The 18,164-nt window shown below is 36.4% G+C and overlaps 1 protein-coding gene across 5 annotated transcripts in view; it reads right to left on the bottom strand.

Annotated features, from left to right (window-relative positions):
• The window catches only part of CNTN5 (contactin 5), a 745,090-nt gene that overhangs the window by 63,995 nt on the left and 662,931 nt on the right, over positions 1 to 18,164 (bottom strand). For all 5 annotated transcript variants that reach the window (XM_075417787.1, XM_075417816.1, XM_075417827.1 and 2 more), the window contains 2 exons: positions 12,137 to 12,264; positions 11,029 to 11,204 (listed from right to left, as the gene is read on the bottom strand). In XM_075417787.1, the coding sequence (XP_075273902.1) occupies positions 11,029 to 11,204; positions 12,137 to 12,264 (304 nt within the window). The remainder of the gene's footprint in view (positions 1 to 11,028; positions 11,205 to 12,136; positions 12,265 to 18,164) is intronic.

The raw sequence follows: 18,164 nt of genomic DNA, 5'->3' as shown, positions 1-18,164 counted from the left end.
TCTTACTAGGATAGAAGAATTCCTTTTCAGCACATCTTGGCATACCTTCTTCAGCCAATCTTCTCTTCATTTGTATTTTTGGATCTGAGCTTGTCATAATATTCCATGTAGCATCAAGGCAAAACCTATACTGAAGCATATTCACATACAAAGCAGGAAAAAAGAGGTGGGACATCAAGGTTGCCACTGCGACCAAACTGAAAGTGGGCATGATCTATGGCTTAATAACCCTGTAGATCTAAGAGTGTTAATACAATAGCAGTTTCACCTTCTGAAGTGGCCTTGTTAATGATGTTGCTGGTGGGAAGATACTCAAACCAGTCAAACCATAATGCAATTTCTATATTCTTGCTCTGGCATATCAGAAATCAGAGCAGGGGAAAATAATATCTGAGTACTCTGCAGCTCTAAATGCAAAGGAAGAGCACACACTCCTACCAGGAGTCAACTTCAGGATACAAATTTTTTAAATTGTCTAGCACAGCACCATTCACTAACCACTGAAATATAGGTTGCTCAAGACGATTAGTGATTCTGGTACAAAGCCTTAGCTATTAGAAGGATAAGACAAAAATCAGTCCACATTTGTTCTCTCTTGAGGGTAGTTTACATTTAATGTGTGTTTTGTTGTTAAGTGGGAGGAAAAGCATAATGAATAGCAAATGCCTGGTTTCATTGCGCAGGAGCTGTTAAAAATCTTGGCTGTCACTCTGACTTCCAGAGGGTTCATGACTGTGTGAATCCTAATGTTCTTATCAGGAAAAATATGTGTATTTCATCTGCACACCTGTGTAACTGGGCAGACAAGCAGCAATTGAAAGAATCATTGCTGAAAGTGGAGAGCAGTGTGGTACAATAGGTCCCCATGAAACACTTACATTTATTACAGCATAACAAGATGTGCAGCCAGCATTGCTTAGGATGTGTGAGTGGAAAGAAATTAAACTCACTGTGTTTAACGCAGATGGATACATGCTCAGACATTAGATTCTTGATCATGGGAAACAATGAGACATTTTAGCTTCCATTTAGATAAGTAGGAGCTATGTGTCACCAGGACCTCTAAAAAATACTGTATTATTTGATATTCACTGGTATTTATAAAGTGATCGTTATGAATTTTACAGACTCTTCCAAGTCTGGGAAGATGGATTATTTTGTTGATCAGTTTATCCTGTAAATTCAGGAAGTTCAAGGCCATAATAGGGCCTGGGGGGGTGGCATGGGGGTGGGTGGGTAAACTGGTGTGTGGGCCTTCCAAATCTTAAGAAAAATCTCTGCATCACGTCATTGCAGCTGCTGCTTAAAGTTGAGCGATTACAATCCAGTTTAAAAATACTGCTAAGTGGGAATGCAGCAGGGGCTCCATTAAGAAAAGTATCTAAGGTCAGAATCTCTTTCTTCTGCTTTTAGTCTTCTCTCAGTGGAAAAAGGCATAATGCTTCAGCAAAAGCAGAGACATACCCTCCGCTCTGGGGAAGACAAAATCTGGGTGACACGGTTACAAACAGTTTAGAAAGAACTCACATCTGGACTAACATGAGTTAGAACAGCCTGGTGTATCAGCAACCATGTGGTCCCAATATTATTCAAAGCTGAAATTAGTGGTGTTTAAATTTCATTTTCTACATGTAAATTTAGACTTTATTAAGTGTACAGTTTTAAAAGCTGCTTTTTATTCCACTAATTTTATGCTCTTCTGTGACAGGGCATATTTTGCAATAAGTGCACTATTTCAAAGCAGCATTTTATTAGAAATATCTATATTCCTTGGTGTTCTGAATAACATATTTTAGCTATTTAGTCAAGTATCAAAAGTATTTAAATTTGTTCAGTATAAACTTTTACTGCATGGAATATATGTTGTACTTTAACAAAGGTAAGGCTTAAAACCAAAACAAAAGAGATAGGTTGAACAGCCAACTTCCAGTGATTTTAAGATAAATGTAACCCTAAAGGCCGGCATCGGCTACGGACCTGCTGTAATACTGAACATACTCCTGGTCTTCATTAAGCAGCGAAAGAATAATAATACAGCCATCAATGCTATCTGTCATAACAAATGGTTCTCTCTAGGAAAATAAGTTACTGTGTAATTGATATTATTCTCCCAAGTAGCCCATTTATCAGGTTCTGGGCAGCTCCAGTGCTGAGTGTCAATCTATTGTTCTCTTTGCTCCAGGGTGGCATGTTATCTGAGGTCATAGTGTGTCTGCAATGCATTTAATTAGCTTTATCTGTAAGGTATTGCTTGAAGTAATTTTTCACAACAATTGGTGCCACCTATACCCAGCATTTGCTTTTGATGTGGAGATACTTCCCCAAACTCAAAAAGGCTCCAAGAAGCATGTAATATAAATAGTTTGCTCAATGAGAATCACCTTGTTGGATTTGTCTTTTGCACCCATTGCCCTAATGCTGGGGTTTTGAAGAGGAAAAAAAATAGTGAGTCAACTTACTATTGGTGAATTAATACTTCTTCAGCGATCCCACATCCCCACAGAGACAAAGTTGCCTGTGAAATTTTTCCTTTCCATTTCATAAATCCTAAGAGGTTGTGAGTTGCTTTGCAGTAAAGTAACTTTTACATGTGGTTCTTCAAGTGAATAGAATTACACTTACTCTTCCCGTGAGAGCAAGTTCATTATCTTGAGCCAGTTGCTAGGAAACCTCCTTGTTAATCTGTCCATTCATTTGCTGCATTTTTATCTCTAAACAGAGGTGGTTCATTCAGTGTCCAACCTTTTATTTTTAAGGCTTTGCACAAGAACAATCTATAATGTGACTGCATTTGAAATGGAGCTCAAAGTTACACCACAGAGCAATTTTTTAACACCTAATAAGTCTCTTCTTTACTTCCCCCTACCTCTTCCATGAAAGCATTAAAGATCGGTTTGATTATTACACAGTTCATCACATATTTTCAAAATACAGAATCACACGCTGAAAATATATATGAAACCTAGGAACCTTAAATCATTCTCTTGTCTTTAGATCACATCTCGTTTCCATTTAATCTGTTTCTAATGCTGTTCCTTTTTGACATTGATAGTCATAGTTCCCTTGCACACTCCAACTGCGGTTCTATGAGATTAGCTCTGATTTATCTTGGAAAGAAGGCCAGAAGGCAAGGAAGTTCAAAATACTGGGTAGTCAACAGAGATGATGTGGTGACTCGCAGCTCTCAGCTTCTGCACTGGAGAGACCTGGGGTCTAGGAAGGCTGCCTATTATTGTACCGAGGATTCAGGCTGGGAACTCAACCTGGACAACATGCAGTGAAAATTGTCTCACTGCTTGGGAAGAATGTGTCTAAAAAGGGTAGTGAGACTATTATAAATGATCGTGATTCAGCAAAAGCTTAAATCAATGGGAAAAAAAGAGTGGGCAAACACTGGCTGCCATTGCAGGAAAACTTTTATGACAAAAACCTAAGTGGTGTTTGAGTCATTTTTTTACTATGACTACAGGGGTTTACCGAGGCTTGCTGGCTGTCATCTAAATCTATTGACAGTGAAAGGGGAAGATGCTTTCCTACAAACTGGTTTCTATACAGAAGAGAATGCTTGGGAGGTACAAAACCCCTGAAAAGTACCTAAATATTTTGAATGGTCATATTCTGTATAAAATGAGAACAGTAAAACAAAGGTCTATAATGAATTGGGACTGAGATTTGATCTTAAACAAGAATGACCTGGGTTATTAATGCTATCTTATTCGGCTTAAATGATTATTTGAAATATACGGATGTTTTTACAGATAACACACAAGCTAGGTGAATTCCTGACTCATACATTATTTGATTTAACAAAATAGCTTTGTTAATGAAATTCAGTCAGATTAAATTGACAAATGTTGAATATTGATTGCGTGACATATTTTATTAACAATCGAGTTTATTTTTGGTGAATTTATCTGATGCAAACTAATGATCTTACAGAATAACCTCATGGCAATGTTAGCTTTGTACGATCAACAGAAAGTGAAAAATAGCAACACAATATAGTTCTTTTAAATTATGCTGACAATTTATATGTGCATTATGATGCATTGTTGGCTTCAAGCCAACTCCTGTTTGTAATACATTTAGGACAACTTAAGTGCCATTTCATACAAATTTTCAGGTTTGAGCACGCCAACATCTTTCCTGTTTACTGCTTACGATGTTTACAAATTACAAATATTTAATGTGTTAAAAAGCAACAGATTTCTCTGTTGATCTAGTGATAACAGAAAATTATATTCTGAGTTCTGTATTTCAATCATATAAGCACATTTGGAACAAAGAGGATCAAATTATTCTTATCAGTTTTGTTGCGATTAATGGTATGTGGTAGTATAGTAGTATCTAGGCTGATGAGATACCTGATAATACACAAGTTGCATTTTCCCCATCTAGCAGAAGTAAAAAAGATGGTTTTCAAGTTTTTCAGGTTAGTGAAAGCATAAGAATTGTCAGGGGAAATGTGGGCCCTTCGAGTAGCAGTGTTTTTGAGCAGTTTGCATAGAGAAAGTAAGAATAACAGAAACAGTTGTTCTGGGTGAGCATTGGTGCTTGGGAGCTGGTATCAGAGAGCGTTGGGGTGTTGGGAGTGGATAGGGAGGACTTTAAAGTGCAGCTTGAATTGCTGCTAATGAGTTTAATTCATTTTATTGAGAGAAGGCAGATGAAGAGATGAAGTTAAATGAGTATCAGGTGTCATGTACTAGGGTACATGTAAAATCTAAGGATTAAAGAAAACATAGAAAAGGTATTGAAAATGGGAAGGGATGAGAAAGAAGACGGAATGTGAAATGGCAAGATTCAGGACAGAGAGGCCCACTGCACTCATGTTGCTAAACTCATGTATATCTGAGTTTTTACAACTAGGAGAAACAAGGAAGAAAAGATGGAATAATATGAGGTAGCTGTGCTCCCGTTTAAAGATGCAGAAAGGTGGAAAAAGAGCGTGGAGCTATACATACGATTTGAGTGGAAGGGTGGTGATAGCGGTGGGTTAAGATGACAGAAATGAAAGCAAAACCCATCTGGGATAAGTGTGCCATTTTGAGAAGACATCAAAGCAGGAAGTATGAAGAGCAGACGTGATGGGGAATTCATTAGTGTGCTGCAAGAAGAATGTTGTGATAGCCTTACATGAACAGAGATTTTTTAGCAGGGCCCAAAGTTGATGGCACACATCAACTCTAGCAAAGAAAGCTACTTAGGTGAGAAATAAAAAATACAATGAGGAGAGAGTGAGAACAGGGAGTCGAAAACTGTTTGTGGTGGCCAGCCAGAAAGAGTATTCTGTTTAGGCTTTCTCTAGTGCAGAAGGTGATGGTAACGAATGTGATTATGAGGATTTGCCATGGTTTCAGCTAGGATAATGTTAATTTTCATAGGAAGCTGGGAGGGGACACAGCTGGATGGCTGACCCAAACTAGCCAAATGAGGTATTTGATACCATGTGATGTCATGCTCATTGTAGATCTGGGGCAGCTGGCCGGGGCAGGATAATTGTTGCTCCGGAGAAAGCTGGGCATTGGGTGGTGAGAAAATTGCACAGTGTATCCCTTGCTTTGTATATTCATTTTATCAGTATTATTGTTGTTATTTTCCTCTTCCTTTACCGTTCTGTCAAACTGTCTTTATCCCAGCCCATGAGTTTTGCCTTTTTCTTCCGATTTTCTTCCTCACCTCACCTGGAGGGAGTAGTGAGTGACCAGCTGCATGGTTCTTTGTTGCTGGCTGGAGCTAAACCATGATAGGATTTTTTTTTTTTTCTCCTCTCCTAGTATTGCAGTGTTTTCTTTGAGACCTGTTCAAACTTCCTATATGTTAATGTTGATTGGAATATGTTAAGTAAGAGCAGATAAATTTTTTATTTTGAAACTGCTTCTGGTAACTCAAGTATTTAACTGCTGTAGTGTGACAAATGGGCAAAACCTGCTAATGAGCATAGGGCTGAAATATCTGGAGATTTGAGTTGACAGTAATGGCTGTGTTCAACCTCTTCAATCAGCAGGAAAGTATTGCTACAAACAGTGAAACAAATTGATAGCAATGAGGTTGATATAGCAGCATTACCCACAACAGAAATTCTCTGTGCGTAGAGCACATATCTTCTGTAAGACTTTTGACAACTATTGCTGTTTTCCTCAGTGTGGGGAGCAGGGAGGGTGTTAAATAAAACCCATGTTTAATTAGCCTTGTTTGGTTTTATGTCCAATAAAGATGAAAGACATTATTATTAACAACCTGCTGTTTTAATTGATTTCATGTAGTGTAGAACTTAGTGCTGCCTATTTAGAAAATGCTTAGTAAATTTTAATCTTAACTTCTAAAATACAATTAAAGTACTACATCAAACTAAGGAGACACTTGAAAATGTAATGAAGGGTGCAAAGTTGTGCTCTCTCACAGATTCTAGGTTATCAGATTGAAGTCTGCAGTGCTAGACAGTAGTTAATATATTGTCCGGTCTGTATCTACTGGCCTTTTCTAAGTGAAACAGAGTAAATTTCAATTCACTTCCATGTGAACAACTGATCACTTTAAAATATAACAAGACAAGTGGTTCTTACTGCTTCCCATGATGGCAGTTTCAGTTAAGATCAAAGACCAAGAAGATATTGAGCCTAAATCACTTTTCTGAGTCTGAAAGGTACTCATGCAGTTCAAGGTGAGGGACACTAAGAGCAGTGCTGCGACTTACCAGTCTGTGGATAACCACAATAAATCATTTTGCTTGGCTGCCATAAAAACAGTATCACCTTTCAAACACAGAGTTGGAATGACAATAGCTGGATGAAAATCTACTTGCAAAATCAGATGTCTTTAGCTAGACGGAGGTATCCCTACCTCCAGGACAGAATTAAGGTCGGTGGAAACCTTAGAAAAGAAAATTCTGAATAGAATTTTGAACAGGACTTATGGATTTGACACAAAGGACAGAAAACCAAAGTTACTCTAGTAAAAGCAAGCAGGTCTGTATTTTCTGTGCTCAAGTGCTCACTGATATTGGTAGAAGGAAATCTTGGTAGCACAGACTTCTACTCAAAATTGTTTCTACTAATTACATAGATTACCTCTCACAGACCCTAAAATGTTACTGAGCCTTTTGGTAGACAAAGTAAGTCTTTTCTAATGCTAAAGCATTCTGGATATATGTAACGCTTTGCATGATTGTTCTGCTACCAAGAGTATCATGGATTTATGTATACATAACATTTGGGAATTTTTTCCCTTCCTAGAGTGCTGTGTGCAGCTGTCACTCCAGTGGAGTTCGGTCTCTTTTCTTTAATATTCCCTTCATGTGCAGCTTTGTTCAACTTGACGTCCTTACCACACTTCTCGTCTTGCTGGGTACGTCCCTGAATGTCCTGGGTTTGGCCAGGACAGGGTTAATTTTCATCAAAAGCCAGGAGGGGACACAGCGAGGCGGGCTGACCCAACCTGGCCAAACAGAACAGGGTATTCGATACCATGGGCTGTCATGCTGGGTTCCGATGTGGGGGAGCTGGGCTGGGGGAAGTGAATCGCGACTCGGGAGGACGTGAGGAACCAGGCAGTGAGAGTTGCTCTGTGCATTTTGCTGTTTGTTTTGTATATTCTCCTTAACAGTATTATTGCTGTTACTGTTCGCTTCATTTGCTATTCCATCAAATTGCCCTTATCCCGACCCACAAGTTTTTTGCCTTTTTCTTTCCATTCTCCACCCCACACCAGTGGGGAGAGGGGCAATAGAGCGACCGCATGGTGCTTTGTTGCCGGCCATGGCCAAACTGCAACACTGAAGTACCTAAACTGCTACAGGTACTAAATCCTTGATAATTCGGTAGATAACAGCAAACCCGTCTTCCTTTTGTATAAAAATTGGTTCTCAGTATGAAAAATGATAACACATTCTTTCGGTACAAAAGCTACAGATATAATTTAAAATAAACAAAGCGATATGTATTATTAAGAGAAGCTTTTGCTTTTCCTTTTAATTGTAATTGCTAGGGAGCATGCAGTTTTTTCAAGCGGAAATTTATCTACAGCCCAAATAAATGTTACTTTGGTGATAGCTACACTACATTAAGCATCAGAATGTTTATCATGCTTAACACCTGGGTCTGCCACAATGAAAGTATGAGCAATGCAGTGGTGAGAGGTTGACAATGGCTTTGTTATCAACAAAACCCATTCAAATAATGTTCAGTTTGTCAGATTTTCAAACAAATAAACAAAACCCAAGTGAAATGGATATATAGTTCTGCAACTTCATGCACACGAAGTATATAATTTTTCTTAAATGTTCCGCATTAAAAAGCATTTTATTCAGGATCAAGTCAGGCAATTTTAAAATATATTTCATTCAGAAATGCAAAACAAGGATATAGATGGATTTCTATCAGATTTCAAGTTTTCTTCAAGTCCCTTTTTCCTGAATTCTTTAACCTGTATCTTTATCACATTCTGTATCACTCCTTTGAAACTGGATAGGTTAAAGGATATTACATGACACGAAAAACAGAAGAGTTTTATTTTATCTTGCTTTCCCCTAGTACCTGATCATGCTTTAGGTTTTAGTGAAGTAAAGAAATACATTTTCATCCTTGTGATTAATTTCACATTTTTATGTTGTTAATAGAAACGATAATGAGATTCAATTTACATCATTCCACAAATTAGTAGTTATAGGAATTATAGAGTTTTTGTGTCAAAACACCAAAATTTGCTGTATTGCCATAGTTGCTACTTTTGAGTTTTGCATCTCTCAATTGGTGCGTCTTATTTCAGGACAATGCAAAAAACAAAATATGCTTTTTGGTGAATGAGGATCTACATATTTTTTAACTACTACTTTCAAAGAGGGAGAAGGATGTGTCACATTATGCTTCCAACTGCATTCAGAAAATTTCAGTCAGGATTGTCCTAACAGGACCATATTTTCGCCTCTCTGTTCAGAAAAGGAGTGTTTCACTCCTCATCCTGCCCTTCCATTCTTTCTTCAGAGCAAAAACTAAAAAAAAAAAGTCTTGACATTTAAATGAGTTAGGAATGCAAGTAAACGAAGAATGGTCTAACCATGTTTTGTGTGAGCAAGCTTGTAAAGGCAAATGAAGCTAGTCTAGTCTAAAAATATCAGGTTCTGACACTTCATTTTGGTATTTCTTTAGAGTTGCATAGTATTTATTTCAACTCTTGTTTAACAGCGACAAGGTAAATCTAATTTTGTATTATTTTACAAAATATGCAATTCCTTCTTTTCAGCTTGATTTTATTTTCTGATCAGCTGAAGTTTGCTGTTTGTAATAAAGTATATTTTAGGAAAAAAAATTATTTGTGTGCCTCTGCAAAGAAAGATGCCACATTTCTACTTAATAAATAATTTTTTTAACTACTTAGTCATTTAGACATTGCGTATTGACTCCATTATGAGCGATTAATACTATTTTCCCTTACTGAGGCAGCAGTCACTCTTTAGCAACACAGTGAGAAGGAAGTCATAAACTGACATACTAAAATAGCTGGTTAAATCTACAAGGTTTTGGCAAAATTTTAGCCATGTCAGAATACTAAAAAGAATCAGTAATTTCAGTGAGTTTTGCATGAATATTTGTCTGAAAATAGTCCCAGTATGTCATCTACTGGGTTCTCACTTTGAATGAACCTTACTTCTATCATTTCGAGGGCTTTCTCTGGTAGAAATTAAATTAATGAAGAATTCTTCTTGAAAGATCTACAAAATCCATTTTTCATAAAACGAATTAAATTACATTAAATTAACTTTACTTTGATAAGAGAAATTACTTCAGAATTTTCCCAGCCTGAGGATTTGTCCCAGGGCTTAAAAATTCCCTTCAGTACAGAAGATGCTGAAGTGCGCTGAAGTAAGCATGTAACACACTTTAGATTTCAAATTTTTGGAAATGATTTGAACTTTAATTGTAATCATAAGATATTTTCTTGAGTCAAAGAATGTCTTAACCTTGACTTTTTTTTTAAAAAAAGATATTTCTCCTTCCTGTGTATTTAGTGCTGAATTTTGGGTATTGAACTTCCTCTGACGAAGAGAAGTATGCTAAGAACTTTCACATTAAGATATACCTTACTAACATTTTTAAATTAAAAACTTATTGAGGTAAACCCAATTTTTTTAACAAAATCACACCACAAAGTGAATGTAGTATGACTTCCATAAAGGGAAGCAGAAGAATAAATTTATTGTAGCTGACAAGATTTTTAATGCAAAGTTAACTTTGCTACATTTTACTCAAATTAGATAGATTATCTTTCAATATTTCCTGACCATTGTGAGCTTAATTTTTCTCTGTTAACAAAGCATGGACATTTGATTTACATTTTATTAGTGGGAAGATTCAGTTAAAAGGCTGTAGATTCCATTTCCAAACTTGTTCACATTAAGAAATTTCTTTTTACTAAGAAACATTCAAACCATTTTACATGGAACAGGTTTGAATTACTTTATCATACTGTTTTATCATACTAAATTGTTTTTGAACCAAAGGGTAGTATTTGAAATTGGTATGCATATTTTCTGCATACGATTCTTGTTGACTTAAATAATGGTCGCCCAGCTAGAAACTACCTCATTCAGAGGAGTTGGAAAATATACTCGTTGCTATTCAGATATCAAAATATATGCTAAGCAAGTAAAAACACTGGGAGGTGAGGGCATTCCAACAGCCATGTTATGTGTGAGAACGACTTCAATGCTTATAGCGGCATCCTTTCTATATTAAAACCAGCAGAAGAATGTAAGGAGGATTTGATTCAAACTACTATCTATTTCCTCACAAAGATCATCAGATGCCTCACTAATGGATTCATAGGTTTACATTTAATGTCTTTTTGATTAAAACTATTTGAAGTAATTCTAGTGACCTGCAGTTTGCACCTCCTTTAGCTAACATTTCTTCCTAATGTTATTGAAACTAGTTATCTTTCAATTTGACCAGAATCTGGTAAATGGGAGACACATAAAAGCATGCAAATTTCTATCAGCAGCACATAGATGATAAGCACATGATCACTTACTGCCTTGATGCTTTCGAAGTGTCCACCTTCTTTTTCAAAGTCAATTGGCTGTCCATTGAGTGTCCAATAGAAAGTGACATCTAGTGTGCTGTCATGAAGGGCTTTGCAACTGAGGACAATGCTTTCTCCAACTGTTAACTCTATCTTCTTGGGAGTCAGCTCTATTCTTGTAGGTTCTTGAAAAATAGAAGGATTAGGAACATTTAGATGGAAGTCTAAATATGGTGCAAGGCCAAAATAATATGATTGAGTTGTGCTTTGTCTACTCAGAGCTTACATTTACTCTTTGTTTCAAATACATAGTGTCAAATACTGATTTACATTGATAATGCACAGTAAAATATGGCGAACAGAAGTGTTGAACAGCAGGTGCAGCCAGTTTCATGGATGCAATAAAGCAGGATCTTAAACATAGGGCTTCTGAGGTGGATTAATTAATCAATTTTATTAGTCTCAGAAAAAACTTTTTATTATTTTTTTTAAGGCTGCAGCACCTGGAGTCTTGTGATTGAATGAAAATCTCAGTTTTGTCACTTAAAATAAAAAAGGATGTTTCCAGGCATACTAAATATAAGAAGAGTCTTGAAAAATGAAGTCAAAAGACTTAAATTCCTAAACCCCAAAACTGTGATCATACCAGAATTCAGCTGAAAATCGTAAAAAATGGGCCTTAGAAATTAATTGCAACTCAGTAATTTGATTATTATTACTGTTCTAAAGAACTATCTTTCCTTAGATTTTATATTAATACAATTATTACTTTAATCCTAAGCTTTGTTTCCATGCAGAAAGAGTCAGGATTAAGTGAGATCCCAAAGCTGAAATATGTTAAAAGGGGTATTGATTCTTTTACTTATAGAATTATTTATTATCTCATTGATTTAATATATATACTAATTCTTCTAATATACATCTACAATAGAACAACTGGATATAACAGCAATCTGATGTTTATGACGTTTGACCAGATGGAGGTTAGACCCCTAGCTTGTTGGAAATATTTTTTTATTCTGCCTGTACAATGATTTTGTATGGTTGACTAGGGATTCTAAGCAATAATGAAATATTAGCAATGAGAAATCATTATCATCAAAGTACTTTTCCATACCCTTAACAAATACTGATGCAATGATTTCTGCAGATCCAAATACATTTACACCTTGGCATAAGTATCGTCCTTCATCAGACTTCGAAGCATTCAGGATTCGCAGGGTCCCATGTGGAAGAATAGTTACTCTGTGAAGGATAAATACATAAATATATAAATATATCTACCATCCTAGCAGCCAAATTCCATGATGATATCTTTTAGAGCTAATAAATAGGATTAAGGACTCCTGCCTCTGTAGCAAGGAATGATAAAGAAGATAATTGAATTCTCTTCTGTTTCAAAAAAGGTTATAATAAACCCATTTTACTCCTTCTTCCTTAATTCAGAAAGTTTCGGGGAAGCATCAATGGATTAGTATCCTTTGACACTTATCAGTGGTGAATTTTAATGAACCTTTTGTAAAAAGTAGAAAAGGTGATTTTTCATAAGTTGTCTTTAAACTTTCACTGCTATATTATTGTCATATCACATTTCAATATCAAGCTCAGGCTATTCCATTTAGAAAAAAATGAACTAAAATGTGAAAGAGGACTACAAAAATCACAAAATTAATTATATCTGGTCAAAACATGAGTTATGGCATTACCACACAGTGTAGCATAGGGACTTACATAATCTCTGCTTTTTTGTAGCTCAGCTTTTTTTTTTTTCCTTGAGACTTTTGTGATTGTAGCTCCACTATATCTCTAAGTAAGTACCCTCACTGAGGCGTACTCATAAGAATAGTTGTTCATTTACATTTAGGAGTTTCAAATTTTGGCTTTACTTAAACAGTATTAATCATAACATCCATGAAGCTACATAGAGGTGAAAATTAACACAATTTTTCTGTTCTAAAATGACAAAGCTCCTGAATTTATTATATGTTAAAGCTGCAGCCCTGGAAGAGCAGTAAATAAACATTTCTCCTTTCCTGACAGAGAAGAACAAGCCTAAACACAACACAGTAACTCTTACATAGCATTTAAGCCAAGCCCTGCTTGCAGATGTTGTGTATCCTTTCCCAGGTTGGGTAGTGGTTATGGCTTGCTCAGCAGACATGGGAGACACAGGTTGGAAGTCCTCCAGCAGGCATGGACACTGAAAGCAGATAATCCTCAGCAAGTGCTTTCAGGTATTGCATAGAAACAGAAGAGGAGATGAAGGAGTGCTTCCTTCTCTTATATTTTTAAAGTAAGGTAAGACCTCTCTCTGTGTCAGAAAGAGTCTAACTAAGTAGGTGGGTGGGTCTTTCCCAGCGGTGGTTAGATTTTTAGATATATCTCTTCAGAGAGGGCTTTCTATCTGTTATTGCAGCGACTAGCACTCCTGCTGGGAATCCCTTGTGGAGGCTATGATTGGAAAAGCATGGAGGGTACAATGTTTTGGTTTACTCTTGAGAAGTACTTAAGCAGGAGCAAGGTGCTTTGATCATCCTGATTAACAGGTCTAGACTGGGCTCTTCAGTAGCCAAAAAAAGGAAGGAATTCCCTTTCTAGGGTGGACTTGTTAAAATGCAAAGCTGAGTTACCTTTGATTTAAACTAGGAGTGATTTACCAAAGGCTTAAGATTCAGTAATGTGCTCAAACTAAATCACTAGTATGAGACTGCATATCCTTTTTTTTTTTCTGGAAAAAGAATAATACCCCCTTTTCTCTGAATCTGTTTGTGAAAAATGGTGTTTTATTATCTGAGGTTTATAAAAATTGTGGTGGAGAAAACAGAATTTCATTCTAGTGAAAAATGTACTTCTATTCACTTCAGATGTGAAACCACTCACTGCTCTCAGCAGAGAGACAGAAGAAAATAATAGCCCCAAAACTGAATGGGACAGAGGAAGGACATGTCAACTCTCAAATTCACTAGTGAATCTCATGATGTATCTCCCATCTTGCTGTAAATATATATGTATCAGTATTTTAGTCATATTATATTTCTAAAGGTAATTTTATAGAAAACATAATTATATTAACCAAGCCTCTGTATCAGAGTTTTAAGGTTTTTGGGGTTTTTTTTAAACAAATAAGAAGCCCTGAAATTTTTTTGTAATATGTCATACCTTTGAAGAAACAATTTGCTTTAGGAATTGACGGGGATGTAAGATTGCTTCCTTTCCTTTTGGTATAAGTTTTGTTTTCCTACCAAGATGCTCTGTGATCAATGCTTTGAGGACATTGTATCATTAGTATGACAATAGCCTTTGCAGAACACTAATAGTTTTCATCAATATACTGTCAACATCAGGCAAATGAAAGGACACTTCTACAGTGTTTACAAATTATAAAAGCTTATATGCAGTCTAAGTCCTGATATAAAACTGTTTTTATTTTGAGCTCGGAGGAAAAGAAAGTAGGATGCGTATGGAAGATTTTCTAATGAACCTTCTACTTATTATCAGCTACATTTCTATTTAGCTAAAAGCTCTTGCTATCATGAGGAAAAGATTAATCGCTCAGTCAAAGGAATTGCAAACACATTTGCTGGTAAATTATTTGGCTCAGAAATTAATACTTTCCTTAAAATGCCTAGCATTCATCTGTTTTCCCTTTTTTTGTCTTTGGGAAAAAAGCCCGAGGCTGGTAATGATGGAAACTGAAATGCTTTATTTATTCACATGACACTTGCTGCACACAGCAGGAACATAGACTGCTTCTCCTTCCCTGCCAATATCTCTCAGCCACGGAGAGACCACCTGCATAGTATGTCTACATATTTTAATAAGAAAATACCACAATAAAATGTTTTCTTTAGATTCATAAATAAAAGAGAAGCAAAAAGAAGAAATGACGTTGGGGTAGAGTTAAGGATAATTCAGGAAAACACCTCTAAATTACTAATTTATTAGCAACTGAGGGAAAGATGATGATAGATGAACAGATAGAGAAAGAGTGGATGAGAAATCAAGATAGTTTGGAGACTGTTGTATTCAAGTACAAGAAAAACTCATTGTAATCACATAAAGGAGATAGATGTCTCTAGGACTCTGAAAAAATTGGTGCAACAGCTTAGTGTCTCTGTAGGATCCTAAAGAGTTTTTGTCTGTCTAATGACATGAAAAAAAAGAGACGAGTGTTAATGTTTTTGAGTCAATAAGCACCTTGGTTTATAATCAATAACAACAAAGATTTTAGCAGGAATTATTAGGACAGATTAATCAAGATATGACAGCAAATGGACGTGAGATAAAATTCAACATGATTTAACTAAAGTATACTGAATGAGACTAAATTATTGCAATACTTAATAAGAAGGAAATTTTCTAGGGAAAATAAAGTCACATTTGATCTTCCATGGATTTCAGGAATGATTTTCATGCTGAAATTCATGACTGGTTAAACAGGTTTAATACAGAAATTTAAGATGGTTGAGAAACTGGCTGAACAGAAGAGAAAAATTAAATTTTTACTTTTTTTTGGAAAGAGAAATGATTCTTTGTACTATTATCTAATTTTTCATAAAGATCAGGATACAAAAAGAAGGATGCTAAAAATTTGATTAAATAAACAGTTCACTGACACAGCAAAATCAGCTTATCAGACAGTCGGACTTTGATGACTCTGAGCATTAGACTCACAGAAAAGTAGTAAATGTGGCTCTGAACTAGCAGCACCATGCAGCAAAAGCAAATGCAACCCTATATTATATCAGACACAAACCTGCAGCTCGTTATGCAAGTATTAATGCAGAAGGTGCTGGGAAGCCGTAATATGGAATGTAGAACAATTTTGATCACCAGTATTCAGAAAACTTAATTGTAATCAAGCTGGCACTCAGGAGGAGCATCAGGATGACCAAGGAGGAAAGAAAACATTTTGTTCTAGTGGCTGTTTGCAAAATGAAAGTGAAGGTGTCTGCACATGAGACGAGTTTGTATTTTACATCATGGACCTTGTCAGTAGTCACTGGAACCTCTGTTAACAGTTGAAAAGTTTAGAAGTCTAATTCGCATTGTAGATATCTACGCTCAGATACTTCAACCTGGAACTGAATCTCACCCTCAAATCTTGATTTAGTTCCCCACGCGTGATTGCTTGTTATGACCTGACATCATCTGAGGGACAAAATCTCAACTGCTGTTCACATAGCATCATAGAATGAATCGCAGAATACTTTGGGTTGGAAGGGACCTTTAGAGGTCATCTAGCCCAAACCCCCTACAGCGAGCAGGGACATCTTCAACTAAACCAGGTTGCTCAGAGCCCCGTCCAACCTGATTTGATGGGGCCTCCGCTACTTCTCTGGGCAGTCTGTTGCAGTGTTTTATCACCCTCACGGTAAAGAAATTTTTCCTTATATCTAGTCTACATTAAGAGCATGACTTGGAAATTACTTTCCACATTGTCCCCACTTGCTGTGGTTTTGCTTGGTAAAATGAAGCAGTCTGAGCACATGAACTTCAGCTGATACTAAACTGGGAGGGATGCATGAGGAGTGCATTTCTTTTCAGCTACGAATGTACATCCAGTCTGAAGTATGAGACTAGAACTATTCCAAAGAGAAACTCAGACTTGGACAGTTCCATACTACCTGCTCAAATAGAAATATCTGTAAGGTATCCAAGACAGCTGCACAGAGATGAGAAATGTGACACAAAACCTATGAGAGGACTTAACGGCTTACAGCACAGACACAGAGGTTTACAGTGGGCGTGTGTCTTTTTGATGCCTAGATGTGAGCCAGGATGACACAGTAGGACTCTCAAAGGGGAGCAGGATTTTTGTGGGAGTAGCTGACTCAAGCCCGTAGTATGATGTTAGAGACAGTCTAGAGAATTAGGGGATATAAAGTCTGCTAATGATGGTGGTGGTGAGCACCAAGTGTTATGCTGGTCATTGAACTTAAACATGTGTTCCTTTAGCAGTCAATTAACCACAAGTTTCACTGCATACTGTATGCACATGAAGCTAAAAAATCCCAACAAATTAACAATGAAAAGAGCTAAATTCAAATTGAATGTGAATTTCAAAGTGTGTCTGATATCTGTGCAAATTAGATTTTTCCACTATGATTTTATCTGAAATAATGCAGCTGTTGGATATCAAACTTGCAGTTTTCTTGTCTGGAATATCAATGAGTTTGGAAATACGTATTAGTAGCATTTCTATAATGTCAATTTTCGTAATGAAAACATAACTCAGTAAAGTAGGTTGAGAAATGTTACAAAACCATAGAAGCACGAATAAAGTGTAAATTTTCTTCTTTAAGGCTTCAGGATCGGACATAGATTGACATTGGAAGGCTGCAAAATATTCAGTAATTACAGTTTTCAGACATTATTTCCAAGTGATTATTTTCACTGTAAAAATATTTGCAATCTATTCAAAGCTATTGTTCAGCAGTAACAACTTCAGACTGGAAACATTTTTAGTACATTTGTTTAAACTAAAATGCATTACCTCACACAGATCAGTAATTTCATCAGTTTTGTTCTTCGTTTACTGATAAGGTATGTACCAGGGAGAGTAAGACCCGTGGTAAAGAATGGGCTGTTTATCTGGAAGGAAGAAAGTTCATGCTATTTGCATATGGGGTGTTGGTGTGAACAGAAAGTTGTTCTTGGAGACAGTGTTTACTGAGAAGCTGAAGGTGGAAATTAGGCTCATGGAAATGCTGGAGCTGAGCTTGTAGATGGTGTTTAGAAGTCCTTATTTGGTGGTCAGAAGTGCCTTCTTTTAATCAATGTTGACTGTCAGAGAGGTAAGAAAAAGTGCTGAAGAAGATGAAGAGGGTATAAGGTCCCCAGAAATGTGAATGAAAGAATTTGGGTTCCTTTAGGCTTCATACGATTTAGAGAAGAGGACTGACTAGAATATGATATTTAAGAGTTGCTCATAAGGGGGGACTGACAGGATTTTAAAGAGGTATCCTTTACAGTATTTTGAGTAAAATATAGAAAGGTTTTTCCTTCATGCTATTTTGTGCACAGAAAACTTGTGAGAATGACCATAATCTTTGGCCTTATTTTGAGGGGAAAGATAAAGAAGTAGGAACTACCGTCATCATTGTTTTGGTATAAAAAAAAGGACGTTTATTCTGCCTGCCATA

The sequence above is a fragment of the Opisthocomus hoazin genome, chromosome 1, assembly GCF_030867145.1.
Source record: "Opisthocomus hoazin isolate bOpiHoa1 chromosome 1, bOpiHoa1.hap1, whole genome shotgun sequence".
NCBI lineage: Eukaryota > Metazoa > Chordata > Aves > Opisthocomiformes > Opisthocomidae > Opisthocomus > Opisthocomus hoazin.
Note: the sequence above shows the minus strand (reverse complement) of the source record. Positions and strands in the feature narration are given on the sequence as shown.